The sequence below is a fragment of the Callionymus lyra genome, chromosome 7, assembly GCF_982586985.1.
Source record: "Callionymus lyra chromosome 7, fCalLyr1.hap1.1, whole genome shotgun sequence".
NCBI classification, from domain to species: domain Eukaryota; kingdom Metazoa; phylum Chordata; class Actinopteri; order Syngnathiformes; family Callionymidae; genus Callionymus; species Callionymus lyra.
Genome location: NC_141824.1, coordinates 10,275,151 through 10,296,209, shown reverse-complemented (window position 1 = coordinate 10,296,209; position 21,059 = coordinate 10,275,151). Strand labels below are relative to the sequence as shown.

Below are 21,059 nucleotides of genomic sequence, written 5' to 3'. Positions count from 1 at the left end.
TAAGTGTTTGTTTATGTCTGTGTGTGTGTTTGTTTGTATCTGAGTGTGTCTGTGTATGTTTGTGTGTGTCTGAGTGAGTGTGTGTTTGTTTGTTTGTGCCACAGTGTGTGTTTTTGTTTGTGTACGAGTGTGTTTGTTTGTGTCTGAGTAAGTGTTTGTTTGTGTCTGTGTGTGTGTTTGTTTGTATCCGAGTGTGTCTGTCTATGTTTGTGTGTCTGAGTGAGTGTGTGTGTGTTTGTTTGTGCCACAGTGTGCGTTTTTGTTTGTGTACGAGTGTGTTTGTTTGTGTCTGAGTAAGTGTTTGTTTGTGTCTGTGTGTGTGTTTGTTTGTATCCGAGTGTGTCTGTCTATGTTTGTGTGTCTGAGTGAGTGTGTGTGTGTTTGTTTGTTTGTGCCACAGTGTGAGTTTTTGTTTGTGTACGAGTGTGTTTGTTTGTGTCTGAGTAAGTGTTTGTTTGTGTCTGTGTGTGTGTTTGTTTGTATCCGAGTGTGTCTGTGTATGTTTGTGTATGTCTGAGTGAGTGTGTGTTTGTTTGTTTGTGTCCGAGTGTGTTTGTTTGTGTCTCAGTTTGTTTGTGTGTTAGTGTGTGTGTTTGTTTGTTTCTGTGTGTTTTTTGTGTCAGAATGTGTTTTTGTTTGTGTCCGAGTGTGTTTGTTTGTGTGTTTGTTTGTTTGTGTCCGAGTGTGTGTTTGTTTATTTGTGTTTGTGTGTTTGTTTGTTTGTGTGTTTGTTTGTGTCCAAGTGTGTGTTTGTTTGTGTCTGTGTGTTTGTTTGTATCCGGGTGTGTGTGTGTGTGTGTGTGTGTTTGTTTGTTAGTTTGTGTCTGTGAGTGTGTTTGCTTGTATCCAAGTGTGTGTGTGTGTGTGTGTGTGTGTGTGTGTGTGTGTGTGTGTGTGTGTGTGTGTGTGTGTGTGTGTGTGTGTAAACAAGAGCGACAACACACAGTTTCTACTTCAAGAATGCCTTTCGCACTCCTCTTTATTTTCTTCACTTTAGGCTATTATTTTACAAACTAGATATAAAAGGACATAAATAAATGACATAAGTTACATGTACCTATAGCTCCTCGACAGAAACAAAACTCAGGGACCATTAAATCAAAAGAATGTTAGATCTACGTGACTAGATCGTATGGCATCAGAAGGCATACAATGACAAACATTGCCTTTTGTTAAACTCTTTTTTTTTATCTTCTCCCCCCCCTTTGTTTTCCTTTTTCATCCAAGTATTTGTACAGTACATTCTCGTTCCTTCCACACAACTTCTTGCATATTTCCAAACAGGTCCTTTTTTCTTTTTTTTTTTTTTTTTTTCCATAGAATTCATCTCTTCTTTGATAAAACCGAAAGAAAAAAAAACGAAAAGCGGTCGAGCTGTGATCTTAAGGACGGAGGTGTGTTTGATTTGTCTGGAGTTGAAGACATTCACGAGTTCTTGAAGAGATGAAACCCTAGAAATGATGGTCCATTGAAGGTGGTTGTTGTTGTTAAAAAAAAAAAAAAAAAGATTCCCTTTTCTTTCTCTTCCTTTTCCTTTCTTCTTCTGATGCGTCATCAAAAACAGAGGTTTTAAAAAAAAAACAATTGTATATCAAAACAATACGACTCTCCTCCACAGTGGCATGAGTTACTGATAATACTTCATTCATCTTCTCACACATTCACTCGCTCCGTAGCATGCAAACAGCCAACTCTTATTTTTTTTGTCGTTTTTAAGAAATAAAACAAAAAAAACATCCTCTGAAGTAAGAATTCTTGATTATGTTACATTCTTCTTAATGTTTCTAGAGCATTCCGGGGGTAACTCCGTCGCTGAAGAGCCTGCAGCCGCGGCGGCCAGTTTGTCAAGCTGACTTAAGGGGGGGGTGTTGGAGTGGAGGGGGGGGGGGGGGGGTGGATGTCTCGGACGCTCAGGGACGGATTCGTCATCTCCGAGGAAATCCAGGAGGAGGAAGACACGGATGAGGAGATTGTTGTGGAGGCGAGCGAGGTCGGGAGATTGTTTGTTATGGACGGCGGCAGCTGCGGAGAAACAAGAGAGTCTGCATCAGTCACGGCGGTTCTGAATCCGCACCATTTCCAACCACTTTTTCGAAAAGTCCTTGCAAACGGAGCTCCGTGGAACATTCGACTCGTCTTCTCAAAGGAAAACAGAGCGGGAGCGTCAAAGACAAGGGTGAGCGGCAGCGCCTCCGCCCACATGTGTGGATACTGTTGCACCGAAGGTATTAACTCGGCCACATGCTGTTGTGAATGAAATGAAGAAATGTGGCGAGATTAGACGTCTGGAAGTAACTGCACTTAGACGATAGGACCGGCTTTGGATTCGTGAGGAGACACACGTGGATCGCATTTTTAGGCGTTTATGAACGTTGGTCTTGAATCTTTACACTTGTAAAAAGTAAGAATGTTTGGAGATGAAGTCATGTAATAAAAACAACCAAGAAAACAAGTTCAATAAGTGGTTTTGTTGAAACAAGTGATGAAAATTTGAGATTTTTAAGATGCACTGTCTAAAAAAATACTTCCTTGTTGCTCTTTATGAAGTGGGAGGATGTACTTTGACTATAACAAGTAATATATACTTTTTTATTTGAAAGAAAAGGAAGTTTAACCTGGAAACCATTTTTTGTTTCATAACAATTATAACTTATTCAAGTGTTTATGCATGTTTTTTGTAACTGTATTGTACTATTGTGTAGTCGTATGTCTTTTAACGAAAGTTAATCCATTCGCAATTTCAAAATAAAAGCTTCTATACCTTCAACCCATTGAACACAAAACTTTTTTCTTTTTAATACTCTTTTAGCATCGACACCTTTAGCTTTACTTGCGTTCTTTCCATATGATTTGCGGGAACTCATATTTAAACATTTATTTTTTACCATTATTTAAATAAATCTGGTCGAATAATGCATTTTATAATGAGCCAATTAAAAATCTTGGATATGAATGCTACAAATATTTAGTGTTTAGTTTGTCGATCTTATTCACAAATTGTTTTTCCGATCAGTTCAAAGTGCTTAATCCGTCACTATAGTATTAGCAGCTTTCTATCTTGTTAGCTTGACTATTTACTACCTTGTTATTCAATCGTATATAAACCTTTATCCACCAGTTAATCCAATTCTGATGGAAAATTCTATCGTAAAATACACTTTAGATTCCATTTAATTCACAGGTGAACTTCATTGGATCGTATTGTGTTACACCTGTAGTTTTGTGTTTGTGTACTAATGTTTATTTCTGCTGATGTATTACTGTCTTTATTTTCTGTTTTTGTGTTTGTTTTTGTTTTATTATTCTGCTCTTAGCATCAGTATTTATCCTTTTTCATTCATTTATTATTGTTTTTTTTGTGTAGCTGTGACAACAATACATTTCCCCAAAGTGGGAACAATAAAGGTGTATCATATCATATCATATCATATCATATTTGCAGTGACGCTAAAGATATTGTTGAGTTTGGACCGTTTTTTTCCGACCAGTCGAACTTTTTTATTTGGACTCAATTCACTGGACTTTTATTCCGATTACATCCTAACACGGTTCCTAGACCTCGATACCTTTTTACTGGACACCGAGGACGAGTAAAACTTCCCACTAATGCAATCCACAGACCTGCGACAGACCTTCGAACATTTGTGGGACATAAATGGACCCCAATAAATGTTTGTCCACTAATAGGATTTGCAGGAGTGTTTTTTGGATTCACTTTTTCTTAGAACAGAAGCTAAAGAGTCAGAATCTGTTGTTCATGTTCAACGTAGTTAAGACTTCATTGTGCGTCTCGACCGTATCCCGAGAGTTACTCGGCGCCGGAGGCGGTTCTGAGGTGCCGGTGTCAGCGGCTGATTAATTCCTCCCGGACTGATCTGAGACCAGCGGCTATTGATCGGCGCCGTCGGCCCGATGATGACGCGACCCGCCCGTTAATGAACACGGTTCCAGCGGCCTCCGAAATGAAAGTCGGGCGAGAGGCGATATTAGATCTCAATTATAATCGAACCCTTTCATTGGTTATTTTTTCGGATTCGGCCCGATAAACGATCGAGATTCTCACCTTGATCCGGACGCCGTATCTCCGCCACGGTGATCCACCCGTCCTGCTCCGTCCCGGTCGGTATAATCCCAGCAGCGGTACATTCTTTCATCTTTGTGTCCATCAAACTGGTCCAAACTTCTTTTTTTTTTAAAGTGTAGAAGAGGTTGAAGGTCCGAGGGCCAGGAGACGATAGGAAGATAATGGGAAGATCCAAATGTTCATGGGAAGTGTGTGGGAAGACAGGGGGGGAGTGAAAAGGATCCTCCGGAAGATCAAAAACATTCTCAGCGAAGTCCTGAGGGCAAAAAAAATACAGCATTCTGGGAGGAAAAAAAAAAAACGAGGCCAGAACAGCGCAAAAAGGAACAACAATAAGCTCCTCGACATAAGCTCCGGTGTCTCCCAGAAGAATCCAAGCGCCCGACGTCTCAATGTTCATATCAAGGCGAGTTTTTGTTTTTTTTTCGGAATCCTCCATTTTGTCTGTGAGATCTCGAACGGAGAGAGAGCGAGCAATGGCGGCCGGGGGCCGGTCGTGCGAGTCCAACAGAAAAAAGTCATGTACAATAAAACTCAGTCCAAAAAAAAAAAAGAAGAAAATTCTGCGGATTATTCCAGATAGAAAGTTCCAGAAACAACACTCTGCCCGAGAGGAAGAAGAAAGTTTTTCCCGCTTCGTTTTCCTTCCAAACCGTCCAAGGCACTCCAGATTGGTCTCTCTTTTCCAGCCGTTCCCGCGTCTGTCTAGAAATGCTGCAGACAGAAGAGTCCTGGTCTCCAAAACAACGGAAAAGGGCGATGAAGTTCTAAATATTTTTGTTGAAAAAGTGCCATTTTCACCACTTTTTTTTTCTTCTTCTTCTTCATTTTTTTTTTTTTTTACATCCAATTTAAAGTGCACGGATGAGGTAAACTATCAGTCAGTTTGTCTCTTCTTTTATATTGAATCTTTTTTTTTGTTATGGATTGAATTGTTCGTAAGAAACGTCTGTTTTTTTTTTTCTCCCCCCGGTTCCAAATCCCTCAGACGGGAACCATCCGTCCTTGCATCTGTTGCATCTGGGACAGCATTCCCTGGACGCTGCTCAGGATCTTGTTCTGGTGAGCGGCGGAGGAGATGCCGATGCGGGCCATATCCCTGGAAGAGACGAGAGGACGAGACGTTTTAGAGACGAGGACGTGAGGTTTAACGACGCGACGTGACAGATTGACGGCTCCACCAGGTCGCTTTTGAGAAGTAAAACACGAGAATGAAGCGGCAACTTTGACCTCAAAGTCAGTCGTTTAATGTACTGACTCTTCATAGAATCAACAGAGGATATATATAAATTTCAAAGCGGTGGTTTTAAGTTAAGTAAAAATCGCACGTTAATGTTAACCTTCTGTAACAGGCACTTATTAAACAGTAAATACAAGTTTTAATTCCATTTTCTTTTTTAATTCTTGGATGATGAATCTAGCATAACTATCTGTGTTTTTGTTTCTTTAAGATTCATTGATAATCGCTGAGTTTAGCCATCTTAGCTTATCTTAAACACTAGCATTTTCAAAGGTCCTTATATCAACTGGAACATCAAATTGTTTTGCGCGCCACGTTACCATGTTTTTTTGTTTGTTTTTTGTAAGGGATTTCCTGACATAATGTCAGAAAAATGACAGGTATAAAGACACAAAAAAAAGTTCTACAAAACCGAAGGTACCAGTTTTATTTAAAAAGCTCTTAAAAAGGTCAAATGTACAAAAACATGTATAAAAATGTATTCCTGATTTCAAATTTCATATTTTAATGTCATTGTTAATTTAGTCAAGTCATTTTTACCAAGAACATGGACAACGTTCCAAGGTCTTAAAAGTCCAAATTGTTTTTTTTTTGTTTTTTTTAAGCAAATTCAGTTCAGCAATCTTAGCTTATCTTAAACACTAGCATCTTCAAAGGTCGTTACATCAAACTGATTTGCGGGCCACGTTATCGTGTTTTTTGGGGGTTTTTTGTAAGTGATTTCTTTACTTAAGGGCCAGTTATATAAAAAAAACTACAAGTGCCAATGGTTGTTGCTTTTTTAGCAAATTTCTTCCTAATTAAATAAGATATATTGAAATAAAATAATGTTTTTTAAATTGTTATTATTTAGTTCACAGGTTATATCTTATTTTTTCGTGTCACGTTTATAACTCTTACTCTAAAAGAAAATAAATTTCGTCGACGTGCTTGACGATAAAGAATCTTAAACATCGGAATTTCCACTCACTCTTGCGTCATGTGGACGACGGCCTCTGGCGAGGTGTAGCCCGCCGCGGTGAAGTTATCGCAGTATCTCTCCATGCCGATGGCCTGCAGCCAGTCCTCCACCGTCCCGATAGACGTGGACGGAACCTCTGGGCTCCCTGGTTCCAGCAGGGTGGTTTTGGGTCTGCTGGAAAGACAGAAAGAAAAAAGGTAAATAAATGAAAAATGATCTATGTTTTTACAGGGTTTTTAAAATATGTATATATATGTGTTTATAAGATTATATAAGGAACAGAGATTATTGATGTCAACAATTATACACAGACTTTTAATAAGTTAATAAGTAAGTAATAGTTATTTGTAAAGCGCTTTTATAGACCAGGGTCACAAAGCTCTTAAACAATCAAAAGCGATATGCGGTTAAAATACCAACACATTTAAAAAAAAGCACAAATAAAAGTGTCTTCAGATGTCTCTTGAAGGAGTCAGTAGATCATCAAACACAGAGATGGTTCCAAAGCTAAGGAGCAACAGTCTGGAAGGATTTCTCTCCTCTGGTCCTGAAGCGTGTTCAGGAACCATCAGTAGATTCTGATCCACAGACCTCAGAGCCCGAGCTGGGGTGTAAGGCTGGATCAGATCACTGATGGAAGGTCTGACCATGAATAGATCTGTAAGTTAAGAACCAGAATTTTGAAAAATTGATCCTAAAAGAAACTGGCAGCCAATGCGAGAGTTTTAAGGATCGGGGAAATGTAAGTTCTTCTACTAGAGCAGGACAGAATTCTTGCTGTAGAGTTTTGTATTAACTGCAGGCGAGACAGATCCTTCTTGATTAGACACCTCTTAAGACGAGTTAAAAACCAAAGAAAATTACTTGGTGAGTGTTAAGTAAAGGAGGTTAAAGATAGAGATACGACAGATTTACATACTCCACGAAAGTCATATTCTGTAGCTCGTTGGATGGTTGACTCAAATCAAAGTGGATTAAAGTTCATGTTTATAACGTGAACTATAGAGATGCAAGTGTTTAAGATAAGATAAGGATGATGTTGCCTGGTGAGTGTTTGATACAGGAGGACAAACACAGAAAAAAATGAAGACATATTGAGAGAAAAACTCAATATGGAAACTGTTACGGAAAGTTTGGTTTACATTTCTTTCAGCCTACGATTGAGACGGATTAACGATTTTGGCCCCTTAGAGACTTTGACACAACTTTTCTAGTGTTTATAAAAATGGAAATAAACAGTCAACTCCTCGCCTGAAACCTCACTGACCCACCAGCTGTCGGATCCACCACAGACACTTCTGCAGCCACAGGTTCAGACCCCGGTAACAAGTCAAACAAAGATCCTCCGGGGTTGTTCCCCGACTCCCCCTTTATTAGTCCTTAACCAATTTAAAACTCGTGATGTCGTTGAACCCTTCGGCTCGTAGAACGTCCCGCGGCATTAATCAGACGCGCTCGCTTCTCTGCCGGGACTCTTGTCAGCCATGAAACATTTACACCGGGTCTGGAGTTCCTGTTCTCTCGCTCCATCATCTGAATAAAGATGTTGAGTCGAACACGCGAGAACACGACTCTTTAATCATCATCCTGCCTCCCCTCGTGTACCTTCAAAGCCACATTTACAAGATCCACTAATTACGTCGAGGGGAAAAAAGAAAAAGAGCCTCCCTTTAAGTCGGCCATTAGGTAAGTGTGTTCGCGCTCGTGTCGCGGGACGTGCCGCGAACACACTCGTTAAAAAGTCCAACAGACTCCCGGCGGTCCGGGGTTTGAGTCTTTAAACTGCGAGCGGGTCATTCCTGACACGCCGAGCCGCTCAGGAGTGATGGAGCGAGAGAGTCGTGTTTGTTTTTTAACTCGGCGTTACGTCGTAACTCTGGCTGTGCCACGGGCGGCGCCCCTCGGCGTCCGGCTTGCACTCGACTTTTACGTGCATTAAAAGGGTCTTTAACTGGAGTTGAGGTCATAGTTTACAAGAGAACATCCTGAGGAGAATTCTTCTATGGATTGGTTTGAAACTTCAGAGATGATGGATTATAGATGGATGTAAAACATACAAATAAGACATTAAATAGGTAAAATAAAGTTTATTCTTTACTAAAAAATGGTTAAAAATGTTTCTTTCCATAAGCAAATTCAATTTGTCAAAAGTCAAACTATGTTTAGAGCTAGAAGAACATAATGTTTTGTCCATCGGTGTCGAAGATTTTAAGTTATTAAAAGATATTAAATGAAAATATGTACCAATTTAATTTTTAAATAACCTTTAATTTCCGTGAGATCATGATGAGTACTTGAGAAGTGATAAAGATATGGTGTTTATGGAGGTATAAAAATATAGTTTTAAAATATTTTGCAAAACATTTTTAAAACTATATTTATATATTTAGAGTTGTAAGTTGTAAGTGATTTTTCTCAATCGTTAGTTTTGGAATCCAATCAGCAACTATGACACGTAAAAAGCAACGTTTCCGTTCATTTGAGGACGGACCCTTGAACGCCACCCGTCTTCATCTACAACTTTTTTAATCATTTCTAGTGGATTTTTCTTATATCTATGACTTAAAAATGTTCATATTTGAATTTGTACACTTTATTGTTTTACAGTTACGGGAACTTTGAATCTGCCAATACCATGTCACATTTTAATGTAAAATATTGACAAAAAAATGAAGATTGATTGCAATTGAACATGACGTTCTTTTTTTTGTTGAGAACAAGTTCTCATTTTGAGGCTTCAATACAGGAGGGACATTATAGATGAGCAGCATGGAGGTATTTGGATGTTTTTAAGAGTATTTTTGGACAAAGAAAAGAGGGAATCTTGGGGGAACTATCACTTGAAGTTGAATTATTTTATTGTATAACCTGTTTAAACAGAAATTCAGAAATGACCTGTGGCAGAGGTATTAGTGCTTTTTGATATATGTTTATATGTGTTTTTTATGACTGTTGACTGAAAAGATCTTGATTCTAACAAACACGAAGCTGGGCCGCAGCTGACAGGAATAATATAAAAAAAACTCATCATCATATTAAAGTGTTTGTTTGTCTCGCTGAGTGGAAACAGTTGCTCATTAGTCACTGTGATGTATTTTTCATTGGAAAGTGTTTTCGACAAAGAAGGGTCAAGAGCTGTCGGTTTTGATGATGCAGACTGAGTGGGATCTTATTCTCGTTGTTGTTTTTTTTTTCGTCAAATATCATTCGTCAGCTCTTGACATTTAAAGTTTATTTCACGTCCTGCGTCGTCGACCGAAGACCGTCATCTCAGACCCCCTCACCTGATGGTGGTCTCTCCTCCCGTCCTCTTCAGGGTGTTGGGGTTACGGATCAGCTTGTCCAACATGTTGACGATCTGCCCGAACTTTGGTCGGTCGGCTCTCTCCCTCTGCCAGCAGTCCAGCATGAGCTGGTGGAGCGCCACGGGGCAGTCCATGGGCGGCGGCAGCCGATAACCCTCGTCGATCGCTTTGATGACCTGCGGGAGTCAGGGGGAAGATCAGCTCCCGCTCGGCCGTCGTACGCCTTCTTTCATACACTTACGTCCTGGTTGCTCATGTCCCAATAGGGGCGCTCGCCGTACGACATCACCTCCCACATCACGATCCCGTAGCTCCACACGTCGCTCGCCGAGGTGAACTTCCTGTAGGCGATGGCCTCCGGGGCCGTCCAGCGGATCGGGATCTTACCTCCCTGCGATTAAAAACATTGTCCGGTTAATTTAAAAACGAATAAATCCCCAAAGACAAGAATAAAATTGATAGCTCACCCTGGTGGTGTACGCGGCCTCGGGGTCGTCCTCCAGGACGCGGGACATGCCGAAGTCGGACACTTTGCACACCAGGTTGCTGTTGACGAGGATGTTGCGGGCGGCCAGGTCGCGGTGCACGTAGCTCATGTCGGAGAGATACTTCATCCCCGACGCGATTCCTCGTAGGATCCCGACCAGCTGGATGACCGTGAAGCGACCGTCGTTCTTCTGCAGGGATCGAAAACCACGTTGGTGTGATCTCAAAACATTGTTTCCCAGAGCTCAATTATTGCTTTTAAAAGGAAAAAAACTTCATTTTGAATTGTGTTTCAGTTAAGTTTCTTAGTATATACTACAGTTAGTACTAAACATATCCATTAAAAACATATTTCAAACTGTAAGAGCAGCTCAGTGAAGATATAATTTAGATCAATTGTGTCACCAAGCATGAAAAACTATGTAAAAATCTGCCTTTTAAAGGAAGTTTGGTAAATATACATGTTTAAGTATTAAACTTGAATTATTTTATTGAACTTTTATCATTTTAACTTCATGCTAAACTCAATATGATTTTATTTAAAGTGTCTTATCATAAAAAAAATGATCTCAAGACACTTTATAGTTTAAGTAAGACTATATTGGGGATTGAGTGATCAAGCAACATAACAATCAGTAAATCACAGCAGGGCAGTGGCGAAGGAAAAGTCCTATTAAATGGCAGAAACCACGAGCAGAACCAGACTCAAACTCGATTATAATGCCAGCTGCAGCCGTTCCGAGCTAAAATCTAGCACCTCCTTGGTATATTTGAAGAACCTACTTCCAACTTCATCTTTAGTTAAAAAACAGTTTCATTTCTAACATTAAATTGAGTTAATTTTGTCACAAGACACTCAAACATCATCATAAAAGTGTTTTAGTCCTCCTTCACCAAAGATACCATCAAATTCCTTTCCAGTGATGTAAGTTGTAAGTTATTTTCTTTGATAATATATGTTTTTATCTTAGTGTAAAACAACTTATTGGTCAAAATATCAACTTTCATCTACTTAAATGTCGAGTTTTGAGTTTGAGATGGAATTCTGGCTCGTGCTCGGATGAACAAGAAAAACAAGGAGATAAGAGGAAGTTTTCGCACGGAAACACTTGTCGTTTTGATTAGTGACACGGAAGAGATAAGATAAGGATCAGCAACCTGAAGTCCAATAACACACACCCACACACACACAAGACTGACCCTCAGGAATGCGTCCAGCGATCCGTTCTCCATGTACTCGGTGATAATCATCACTGGCTTACCTAGAAAGAAAGAGGGAGAGAGTGAGTGAGGGGCTCGTGATTATGGCGGTAAACGATGCACATCACAGCAGGAGGGATGTTCTCGAGGGAGTGTGTGTTCATGTGTGTGTGTTTAAGTCCATCCATCTCTGTCCCGCGGTGATTTAATTAGCTCAGTGTAACGGTTGCCCTGACACCCCCTTCCTGCAAAGGCATCTCCAGTGAAAGAAAAAACATCCCACCATCATGCGATTCATGCAGATATGAAGTGACAGTGGACACATTATCTAAAGCCTCATCGCGGCCACGAGCATTCCCCGCGACTCACTCTGTCATTCCCTGTCTCGCTGCCCTCTTTAGTCCGCCGCCAACTTTGGACACATCTGCCACTCTCTCAAGCTCCCACTCCCTCTAGATCCCTGACATCCCTCTCTGGCCTTTCTCACCCCCATCCCTCCTGCCTCTCTTTATCTGACTCGGACAGGCGGCGGCGGGGATGACGTTCCCCCGGTGGCTCTGACTTGTCTTTGTTTCCCTCCCCCCGGAGGACGGCGGAGGGAAAAAAGCGTGAAGCGAATAGAAAGAGCCGAAAATAGGTGATGGAATCGAGGGATTGTTGTGTTTTGTTTTTTTTTTTATCCCCAAACTCCAACGAGCCGGTGTCTAACCAGCCGTGGCAGCGACATATGCCGAGAAGTGCTGCCGCCGATTCCTCGGAGCACGTCGCGTTCCAACTCGAGTGCTACTTTGGAGGTGGATTTCCAAGCCTTTTTATTGAGGTCAAAGCAAGTCTTTTTCCAAAATAAATGTCACTTTTTTTTTTGGAATAACATAAACACAAGTCCTGCTTTTAACACAGAAATACCAAAACAAATGTTATATTGAATTTAAAAGAGCTATGAATTAAAACATTTTGAATTTAGAACCTTTATTTTTGTATTTCTGGAATTCAAATATCAAACTCTATGTGTAAAAAGAATATTATTTTATATATATTATATACTATATAACATTTAATTGTTTTTAATCTGGAATTCAAATATCAAACTCTATGTGTAAAAATAATATTATTTTATATATATTATATATTATATAACATTTAAATGTTTTTAATGCATTAATATGAACAATTTAAATTCAATTAAAAATTCTAATTACAACTTTCAATATATAAATAATTTAATTCGATTATGAAAAAATACAAAAATATGCAAGAAATGCAAAATTTGAAATAAAATAAAAAAGTTTAAAGATTTTAAATGTTTATATTCTGATGGCACTGATATACGTCCATTGGGGGAACTTATGATAAAACCGATTTAATTTAATTCATCAAGCCGACACGAAGTTATCGTCATGGGAAACAAAGTGGATCCAGCGCAAGGATCAGATCCTGGGTCGACTGTAATATCACTGCCGTCAGTCTGGAGAGATCCGGGCAGTTGGCAGCCGAGGTCCTGGAGGTGAAGTTCCTTCACTCCGCAGCAGGACCGCCCGCCCTGCCAAGAGGCCGTCAGTCAGTGCATCGCCCCGCCGTTTGATTGGCACGCCATTAATCACGGGGGCACTCCGAGCCGTGGCCTCCGAAAAGGAGGAAGCGGGCTTAAAGTTGGGGGAGCGCTGGGGCCTTCTTTGTCCGCCATCTTTGTTCCCTTTGTTGCGCGGATCTGCCCTCGGGCCGGCGAGTGATTGACAGCTCCCCAATCAAGTCTGAGGAGCGTCTGACCTGCGACCCCAAGCTCTCGCCTCCGCCGTCCCGCCCTCTTCCTCCCTGCTTATTTGCATGCTAATTCCTTGTTTACTGAATGCGTCCCGCCGCCTTTGGCAATGAACTCTGGGCATTGGCCCCGCCAGTGGGCCGATTATCACCTGCCAACTAAACAAGGACCCAGCGGGGGGACAATATTGGAGACGGTTGGTCGAACGCTCCTCAGAGGCCTACTCTAAAGCTCTTTAAAGATGATCTATTGTACTAAATATATATATTTCACTGGATTTTTCACACATGGAAGCGGTAGACACCCTCAAGTTGGCAGGGATTACCCAGAATTCTGCATAATTATGTATCTCGCCGCCTGTTTGGCTTAAATTCATCATTAATGAGCCGTAATTGGCTCGGGCTGGACATGCCAACAAACTCCCGCCAAAAACCCCCTTCTTCAAATGATGGGTTTTTAATAGACTCCTCTGAAAAGTGTGAAGGACTCCTTCACCCCAGTCTTGAGTCGGCCTCTCTTAACTGGAAGGAGTCGTCAGATGTCCTTTCATGTTGACTCTTGACTGCTTCTCCTTCATCTGGCTCTTTTTCCAGCCTCCCGGTTCAGGAGCTCTCCCGCCCAACGCTTGTGTCGCCGTTGTTTTTCGCCCTAATCCATCACTATCCAACCGCCTCGCTGTCTCTGCCGCTCTCCTTCCACGTCTCTATTTTCGCCTTCCTTAGATGCCGCTCGTCTCACGTTTCTCCCACCCTTCCTCTCCTGTCCATCTGCCGGTTCGACGTCCTTCTATCTGTGTCTCGCTGAGGTCCTCGGGGTCAACTTCTGCGCTGAGGGGCCGCTGTCAAAACCTCCCGTTTGGAAAGCGTCAGTCATTTGTACTGATAGGTTTTTTAACATAGGGTGACAATATTCTGAATCTGTACAAAGAAGAGGTGGTACCAAAATTCTGAGGGTTTTGAGGGTCAGGTTGAGTGTTTTGTATGAGCTTGTACCTCATTTAAACATATTCTAAATACCCCAAAAGACACTTAATCAGGCCTCAAAGTTGCATAGCAAAGTAGCCCATTTGTTATGGTTAGCTAGCCCAATACTCAAAATAATAACTCGACATAGTGATAACTCTCATTCTTATTACCTCATTCGTTAAAGATAGATAAGTAAGAATAGCTTATTGAATTTACCATAAATGCAATAGTCTTACAGATACAAATGTATAGGTACACACTACACAAACTCAAAAGATATAACTTTCTACCAGATAGGCCCCCCAAAAGGGTATGGGTAAAGGTGACCCTATGTTCACCCTACTCAATACTCATTGGTAGTTGCTGTGTAGCGACAACATTATCATAGTAAACCAGAACAAGATGTGACCAAGAACTTTGGCAAAACGGCCAAATAATGTGCAATAGGGTGTTTGACCAATACTTGTTGTCATAAAATCAGAAAAAAACGAACAGATCATCCTTCATTTTGTGTTTCTCCCTGAAGATAGTTCCTCGTCTCGACAAAAAACTTGGTGACCCCGATATGACGCACACTTAGATCGCGGTCTCACACACACACACACATGTGTGTATGCAGTCAAGAATGCACGCACCAGCACCGACATAATGTGCTGACAACACAATCTCGGGCCACGAGTCCGTCCAACAGAAGGAATAAAAGGTAGAACAGGAAAACAGACGAGGTTGCCGAGGGCGCAGAGTGGTACATTTGGCCGGCGTTTTGTGTCAATGCAGCAGCAGATAGAGGAGGGATAGGGTATCACTCCCTAACCCCAAACACATTTAGAGCTGACACCATGATTAATGAGTCTGGTGCTGTGCTAGAGGGCCTGTTTCTGGACCCATTAGAACCCCCCGCCTCCCCCCTCTCAACTGCCCACCTTGCTATCAACCGCCTACTACATCCTACAGATGCCGGACCCTTTTCCATCTGGACAAGATCCCACCTGGGGACACCGTGACTGGGACATCCAGACAACATGTAATGGTCTAATTGTTAGCATAAGTCACATGTTTTGATGGCCATCAATGATGGAAAAAAAACACTTTTTCTGCCATTTTAATCACCATAACTTACAATACTATTTACTTTAAACTCTTCTTTATCAACTACATTTACTTTTTTTTGGTGTTTTATTTAACCCTTGTGTTATCTCAGGGTCATGGTGACCCAAAAATAAGAATAGTGCTATTCCTTTCCCCCACTTTTAAACAAAACAAAATACTTTAGTTCAAAACACATGTACACGAATATCATACCAAGAGTCACATTTTGCAAAAGTGAAAAAAGTCAATATCTTAAGTTCAGCATTGATCAACAGAACAACTTTTACAAATTGAGATATTTGTATTTAGCAGTTATCGTCACAATTTGTTGTAGGACTTGGTGCAATATTCACGATATACTTACACTTTGGTAAGAACTGAACTCCCATTAAAACGTAAAATGTTAATCTTGTTTTAATTAATATGAACATTGGTTTATTTGGCCCTTGTTTGCTTAGATTGTAAGATTTTTGTACAAGTATAAAAGGTTTAATTGTTGATTACTATATCATATAACATGTTTTTAAGATATATGTTTGTGTTTTTATTTTTTATTAATTCATATTTTATTGATTTATATCTTAGAAACTGCAGTATTTTTTCCTCCTCCAGGACACGGGGCCAAAATCTTTTAGCAAGTCGAGTTCACGGGTCAAACTAAATGTGTATTTACTAAACTGTCCATAACAGGAAATATGATTCAGATTGGGTTTGTCTTTTCATACTTGGACAACCTTAGTGTTTATCCTCCGTCAATTTTAACAACAGTTTTACGGTTATTTAAGTTTGGCACGTGAGCTAAAGCTAATATTTTCGTGGCTCCTCTGTTGAATTTTTTTCTCCCTGTTTTGTCGTCCTTCCCACAAAACACTCCGAGTTCCCACAATCCACCGGCGCTATCATGGAAACCGCAGAACAGAAAACTTCATTCGATTAAAGTGGTCGACTCACATTTGGTGACCACGCCCTCCAGATGGATGATGTTCGGGTGGTCGAACTGGCCCATGATGCTGGCCTCGGACAGGAAGTCCCGCCTCTGCTTGTCGGTGTAGCCGGCCTTCAGGGTCTTGATGGCCACGCAGATCTCCCTCTTGCCGGGCATCTTCAGTCGACCGCTGCACACCTCGCCGAACTCCCCTTTTGTTTTGGATACACGAGCAGGGGGTTATAAATCAAATCAAGATGGGAGCCGTGTGCGTTCTCATGCATGTGTAGATTATCGGGGTCCACTTTAAACATTGATCAGGGTCTCTAATCCCCCGCGCTCCCCTCCCGCCCGAACCGCTGAAGCAGAGAGAGACGGGAAATGGATATTGATTCTTCCTCTTTATTATTTTGTCATTGGATGACTTTTCTTGGCCATCCTGAAGCCCAGACAACACATCCAGCCCATTAAAGTAGCTTTTTTTTTTTATGACCCTTTTTTTTTTCGACAGAGGCGGCGTGAATAATTGAAATGTTGACGACATAAAGGCGACGGTAAAAAGTTTATGTTCGACATGTTCTTACCAATCCCGATGACTTTCTCGATCTTGATACAGGAGGCGTCGATCTCTTTGGCGAACTCGCGGACGGCCTGGTTGGGGTCCTCGTAGGTGAACGGGTCGACGTAAATGCGAACTCCTGAACAAAGAGAAAAAAAAAATGAAGGTTCATTCATTCTGGAAAGTTTTTTTTCGACATCTGGTCTTTATTTCTCCGGTGCTGCAGGCTACGGCTCGTTCCCCTCCCTGCGCCCCAACCCGTCTCAATCCACCATATCCTCTCCGCCGCCCATAACTCAGCTCGCACTCGTTTCATGTCCGTGACTCTGATGAAGGTGGATCTCATTAAGGTGAAGTTCTCGCGAATGCTAATACCAACGCTGATGTCTTCATAATGAGCTTCCTCCCTCCGTCCCTTTCATTATTTCCCCGACTTTCATTTGCAGTTGGTAACACACAGAGGAATAACATATTTTAATTTCATGGTCGTGGATGTGCGTCTCTCACCTTGATGCAGGTGTTTTTCTTCATCCGAGTCCTGCTTGGCTTTGCTGTATTTACTCCTTCTAGGGGCAAAGACAGGAGGATGGTCAGTGGGAGTCAAGAGTGAACTCGAACAACAAGGAATCTTATTTTCAAATGACTTTATAACACACAAAATACGATGAAATCTTCAATAATTTAAGCACTCGATCTTCAGGGGTGAACCGGGAGTTGAAATATTTACCAGTAACGTTCTGAATTCATGTTGGATCAAATGTTAAAAGAAAAAGTTCACTACAGTTCATGGAATTTGATTTATTTTAGCGATTTCATTTGTTTTTTTAATTCAAGTAAATTCAGATTCAAATGTAACTTCAGAAAACCATAAATATTTACGGATTGGTTTCATGTCAGATTGTCAATGTTTTCTGAAAGTTATCTGAGATAAAAACAGACGAAACATCATATTTACCAACAGCAGTGTAGTAGTAGTTACAGTTGATATCACAACTTAAAACTGCCTATTGCATCTGATTTCAATCTTCATTCTTATCTGATATTTATCCTCTTCCCATTGCTGCTGCTTTATTATGTTATAGTGCGTTTTATTTCTGTTTATTATGTGTTTTACTGTTTTTGAATGTGTCTGTAAAGTGACCTGGAGTCTCGAAAACGATACTTTTAAATAAGTTTTATTATTATTAATATCATGAGTCATGAACATGAGCTGACCTATGTGATCTTTATATTTTAAATTGCTATTTTGGCATTTGTTGGATATATTCAACTGCTTCATTTTTAGGGGTTACAAAATACTTAAATTATTTGATCAAAAACAAAATAAAATGCATGTTTTTATACCTAAAAGCTTTATTTAAAAAAAAAAGGTTGTCTATGTTAGTTCATTAAAGAAAACATGTTTTACTCTTTAATTGTCTTTCACACAAACTAAATATATAGCACAAAACAAAAATAAAAGGTTTTTAAGTTAAAGTGTTTGCCTTTAATCTTAATTAATTCCTTACGCTGATAATAGTTGAACCAAAACCACCATCTGTACATGAAAAACCAGTCGGTCATTCATTATAAAGTAAATTGTCTCTCCTCTTTAACTTCCTTAAAAAATATATGTGCCATCGATTCATCGACCGGCAACAGTTTAACGTCGCGCTCAAATCCCCGAGGAAGTCCGGCACCTGTTCTCATATCGATGTCTGGGGGTCACGGGTGGAAGCAGAGCACATCTGGCAGACATTGTCTTTTCTCTACAGTAAACGACGGCGACGTGATTACCGTCCCTCCCCGCAATCAGGAGGACGGCCTCGGCGGCACAATGACAATCGAGTGTCACATGAATATGAACAAAAAAAAAAAAAGGGGGGTCAAACGGCGCCACCTGCTTCGGTCGGCGAGCGAAGCAATCACGTGGAAAATAAGGACACGGCTGCAATCAACACTCCCCCGTCATCCGAACGCTCCAGAGACAGGAAAAGATTCACTCCCTCCTATAGTCCTCTCGTGGTTAGCACCCCGAGGTGATGCGGATCCATCTGCATGTAATCCCGGCTGTGCGGGCGGCCGCTTTTGTCGGCAACGCCGGTTAACACCCCGAGATTGGGTCGCCTCGAATCCACCTGATGCCTCCGTCTCTGTCCATCACCTGCTTCCGCTCGCTCACTTAACTCGTTCTCCTCCTTCCCTCACTTCCTTCCTTTGTCCTCGCCACGGGTGGAAATATTGAGCAGATCATTGGTATCTCAAACAAAAAAAAACACTTGGAAGGATGTAGCGAGTAAAACGGGGGTCGCTGATTGCATCTCCTCCGCCCGTCTGAGCTGTCCATCATGGCTCGGAGGGTGGCGAGTCGTCACTCATCCCGTCTGTGTTTGTTTGTGAGTGACGTCCAAATCTCTCCCAAAAGCTACTTTTTTTTTCGCCGCCCGAAGGAAGATGTCTCGAAAAAGGTGGGGGCGGGAAAAAGGAGGAAGTGACAGGAAGCAGATAGAAGAGATGAAGCGCTCACCTCCGGCTGATGACGAAGGCGCTGATGAGGATGAGGAGGAGGACCACGCTGCCCACCACGGACACCAGCAGGACGGTGGAGTTGGCGCCGTCGCCGATGATGGGGGCCGGCACTGCGAAGAAGGAGGAAGGAGAAGAAATGAATATCAAATGAAAGTGTGCACTGTTTGTCATTCATTGACCTCGGCCACGCTTTCTTCAAACACGCTCAGTGTTTGCTTCCTTTTTTTTTCTCCTCCAGTTTACGATTCCCGCAGTAAAGATCGACTGTCGCCGCCTCATTGAAACACAACAGCAGCCCATTAGGATGTGTGCTTGACCGCGTCATTATCATGCGGAACTGTCCTATCTGCATTACAAAGAGACACCTGGTCTTCAAGTGTGCTTGTGTAACCCTGAATCCTGCCTTGTTTTTTCTTGCAGCGATTAGCGCGTCTGTTATCAAAACTCATGGAAGAAACGCTTCCGTTGCCATGACTTTGAAATAGAATTTAAAATACATGTTATTTTCAAGCATCCATTTAGAGGACATTAGGGGAGAGACTGGGCGGCAAAGCTTATGGGTTCAATACCAGCTCCAGATAAGATTATGTCGTCCGTGATAAAGAAACTTAACCCTAATTGCTCCAAAAATGTGTTTACGAGAAAAGCTAAAAGCGTATATATAAGGAGATTGGGACATCCTGGAAAGGAAGTCACTCGTGATTCCTACCAAACACGGAACACGATTTTTGTTTTTGCCGCATGAAAATTAAATAAAGGCCATTTTTTATGATGATTATACAAAGTGCGAGGTAGCGGTTTCATGGCGCAAAAACAAAGTTATATATGTTTATATATTCAATCCTATTTTAGTGCCATCTCGCAGGACCTTTGTGAACGTTTGAGCAGGAAACCAGTTATAAAAGTAAACTGTGTCTTGTCAATTTCCATAAATAAAACGCTATCCGAATTAAAGTAAACACAAACTGAAATATGCATATTAAGTCACACCAGGACACAAACTCTGAGACTTGTGTTTTGTCACACAACAACATGGACAAGGAGAGGTTAACTTGGGGAAGTCTTTGCACTTGTTAATGAACACTTTCGCAGGCATTGTTCTCTTTAATTGCAGCAAGAATCTTGGGATTGTTCACAAAGCGCCAGTTGCGCCACTTACTCCACGACGCTCTTGGTGTGAGTCGTCGATTTGCGTGTGTGTGAGTCACTGCTCAGTATCATGACCTACATGCTAATGTGCAAAAGCTAATTCAGAGGTAGCTAACTTTGAACGGAATATTCTAAATAATTCCATCAAAAGAGAAAGCCTAAAAATGAAACATAATCGAGAAAGATTAGTTTGATTTGTTGATCAATGTTGCTGACATTTCACCAATTGAATCCCAGTATTGAGACTTTTTTCAGGTCACTTTTTGGGCAGCAGCATAACCACATGAAAGTCACACCACAGAAATGCAGCAATCAGCATCTTCTAACTGTGAATAAAAATGACATCATTCTTCAAAAAATCCATAAAATATGACTCCAAAGCCAGCACATCCGCTGAGACCCATTCCAAGTTGAATAATGGAGGTTCCTTAAATTGCCATTCAGGTACCGGAGGACCATTATCATTTATCGTTCGCGGACGACAGCAATTTTGACGGATGTCTCCACAATCGAGAAGACCAACTTATGAAAAAAAGAAATTCTGGACTTGTGAGGAATGGTGTGGTGCAGCAGTGGGAGAAACGACGCTGGTTTTACTCACCGGAGTTGGTCATGAACTCAAACGGTCCGCTGAACTCCCCGTAGCCGGCTGCCGTACGAGCGCGCACGTGAAACACGTACGACGTTAAAGGAGTGAGTCCCTTGATGTCGGCGTTCCTGGATGCGGTTTTGATGATTCTGTAGCTCCTTTCGTTCTGGTCCTAAAAGCATATTATTTAGGTTAAGTAATTTCAGTTTTATCTTTAAAAGGGGTGTGTTTATGTCGAAG

At 41.3% G+C, this 21,059-nt stretch overlaps 1 protein-coding gene across 2 annotated transcripts in view; it reads right to left on the bottom strand.

Annotated features, from left to right (window-relative positions):
- Positions 1-4,860: 4,860 nt before the first annotated feature.
- Positions 4,861-21,059, bottom strand: part of epha4l (eph receptor A4, like) — a 50,201-nt gene continuing 34,002 nt past the window's right edge. The window contains exons 7-17 of one of the 2 annotated variants that reach the window (XM_087794968.1): positions 20,832-20,991; positions 19,080-19,191; positions 17,081-17,139; positions 16,599-16,712; positions 16,041-16,226; positions 11,277-11,338; positions 10,058-10,267; positions 9,832-9,981; positions 9,570-9,766; positions 6,295-6,459; positions 4,861-5,183 (exon numbers count right to left, since the gene is read on the bottom strand). In XM_087794968.1, the coding sequence (XP_087651094.1) occupies positions 5,069-5,183; positions 6,295-6,459; positions 9,570-9,766; positions 9,832-9,981; positions 10,058-10,267; positions 11,277-11,338; positions 16,041-16,226; positions 16,599-16,712; positions 17,081-17,139; positions 19,080-19,191; positions 20,832-20,991 (1,530 nt within the window). In that variant the 3' untranslated portion in view covers positions 4,861-5,068. The remainder of the gene's footprint in view (positions 5,184-6,294; positions 6,460-9,569; positions 9,767-9,831; positions 9,982-10,057; positions 10,268-11,276; positions 11,339-16,040; positions 16,227-16,598; positions 16,713-17,080; positions 17,140-19,079; positions 19,192-20,831; positions 20,992-21,059) is intronic. The other variant, XM_087794969.1, reaches the window with a different exon arrangement.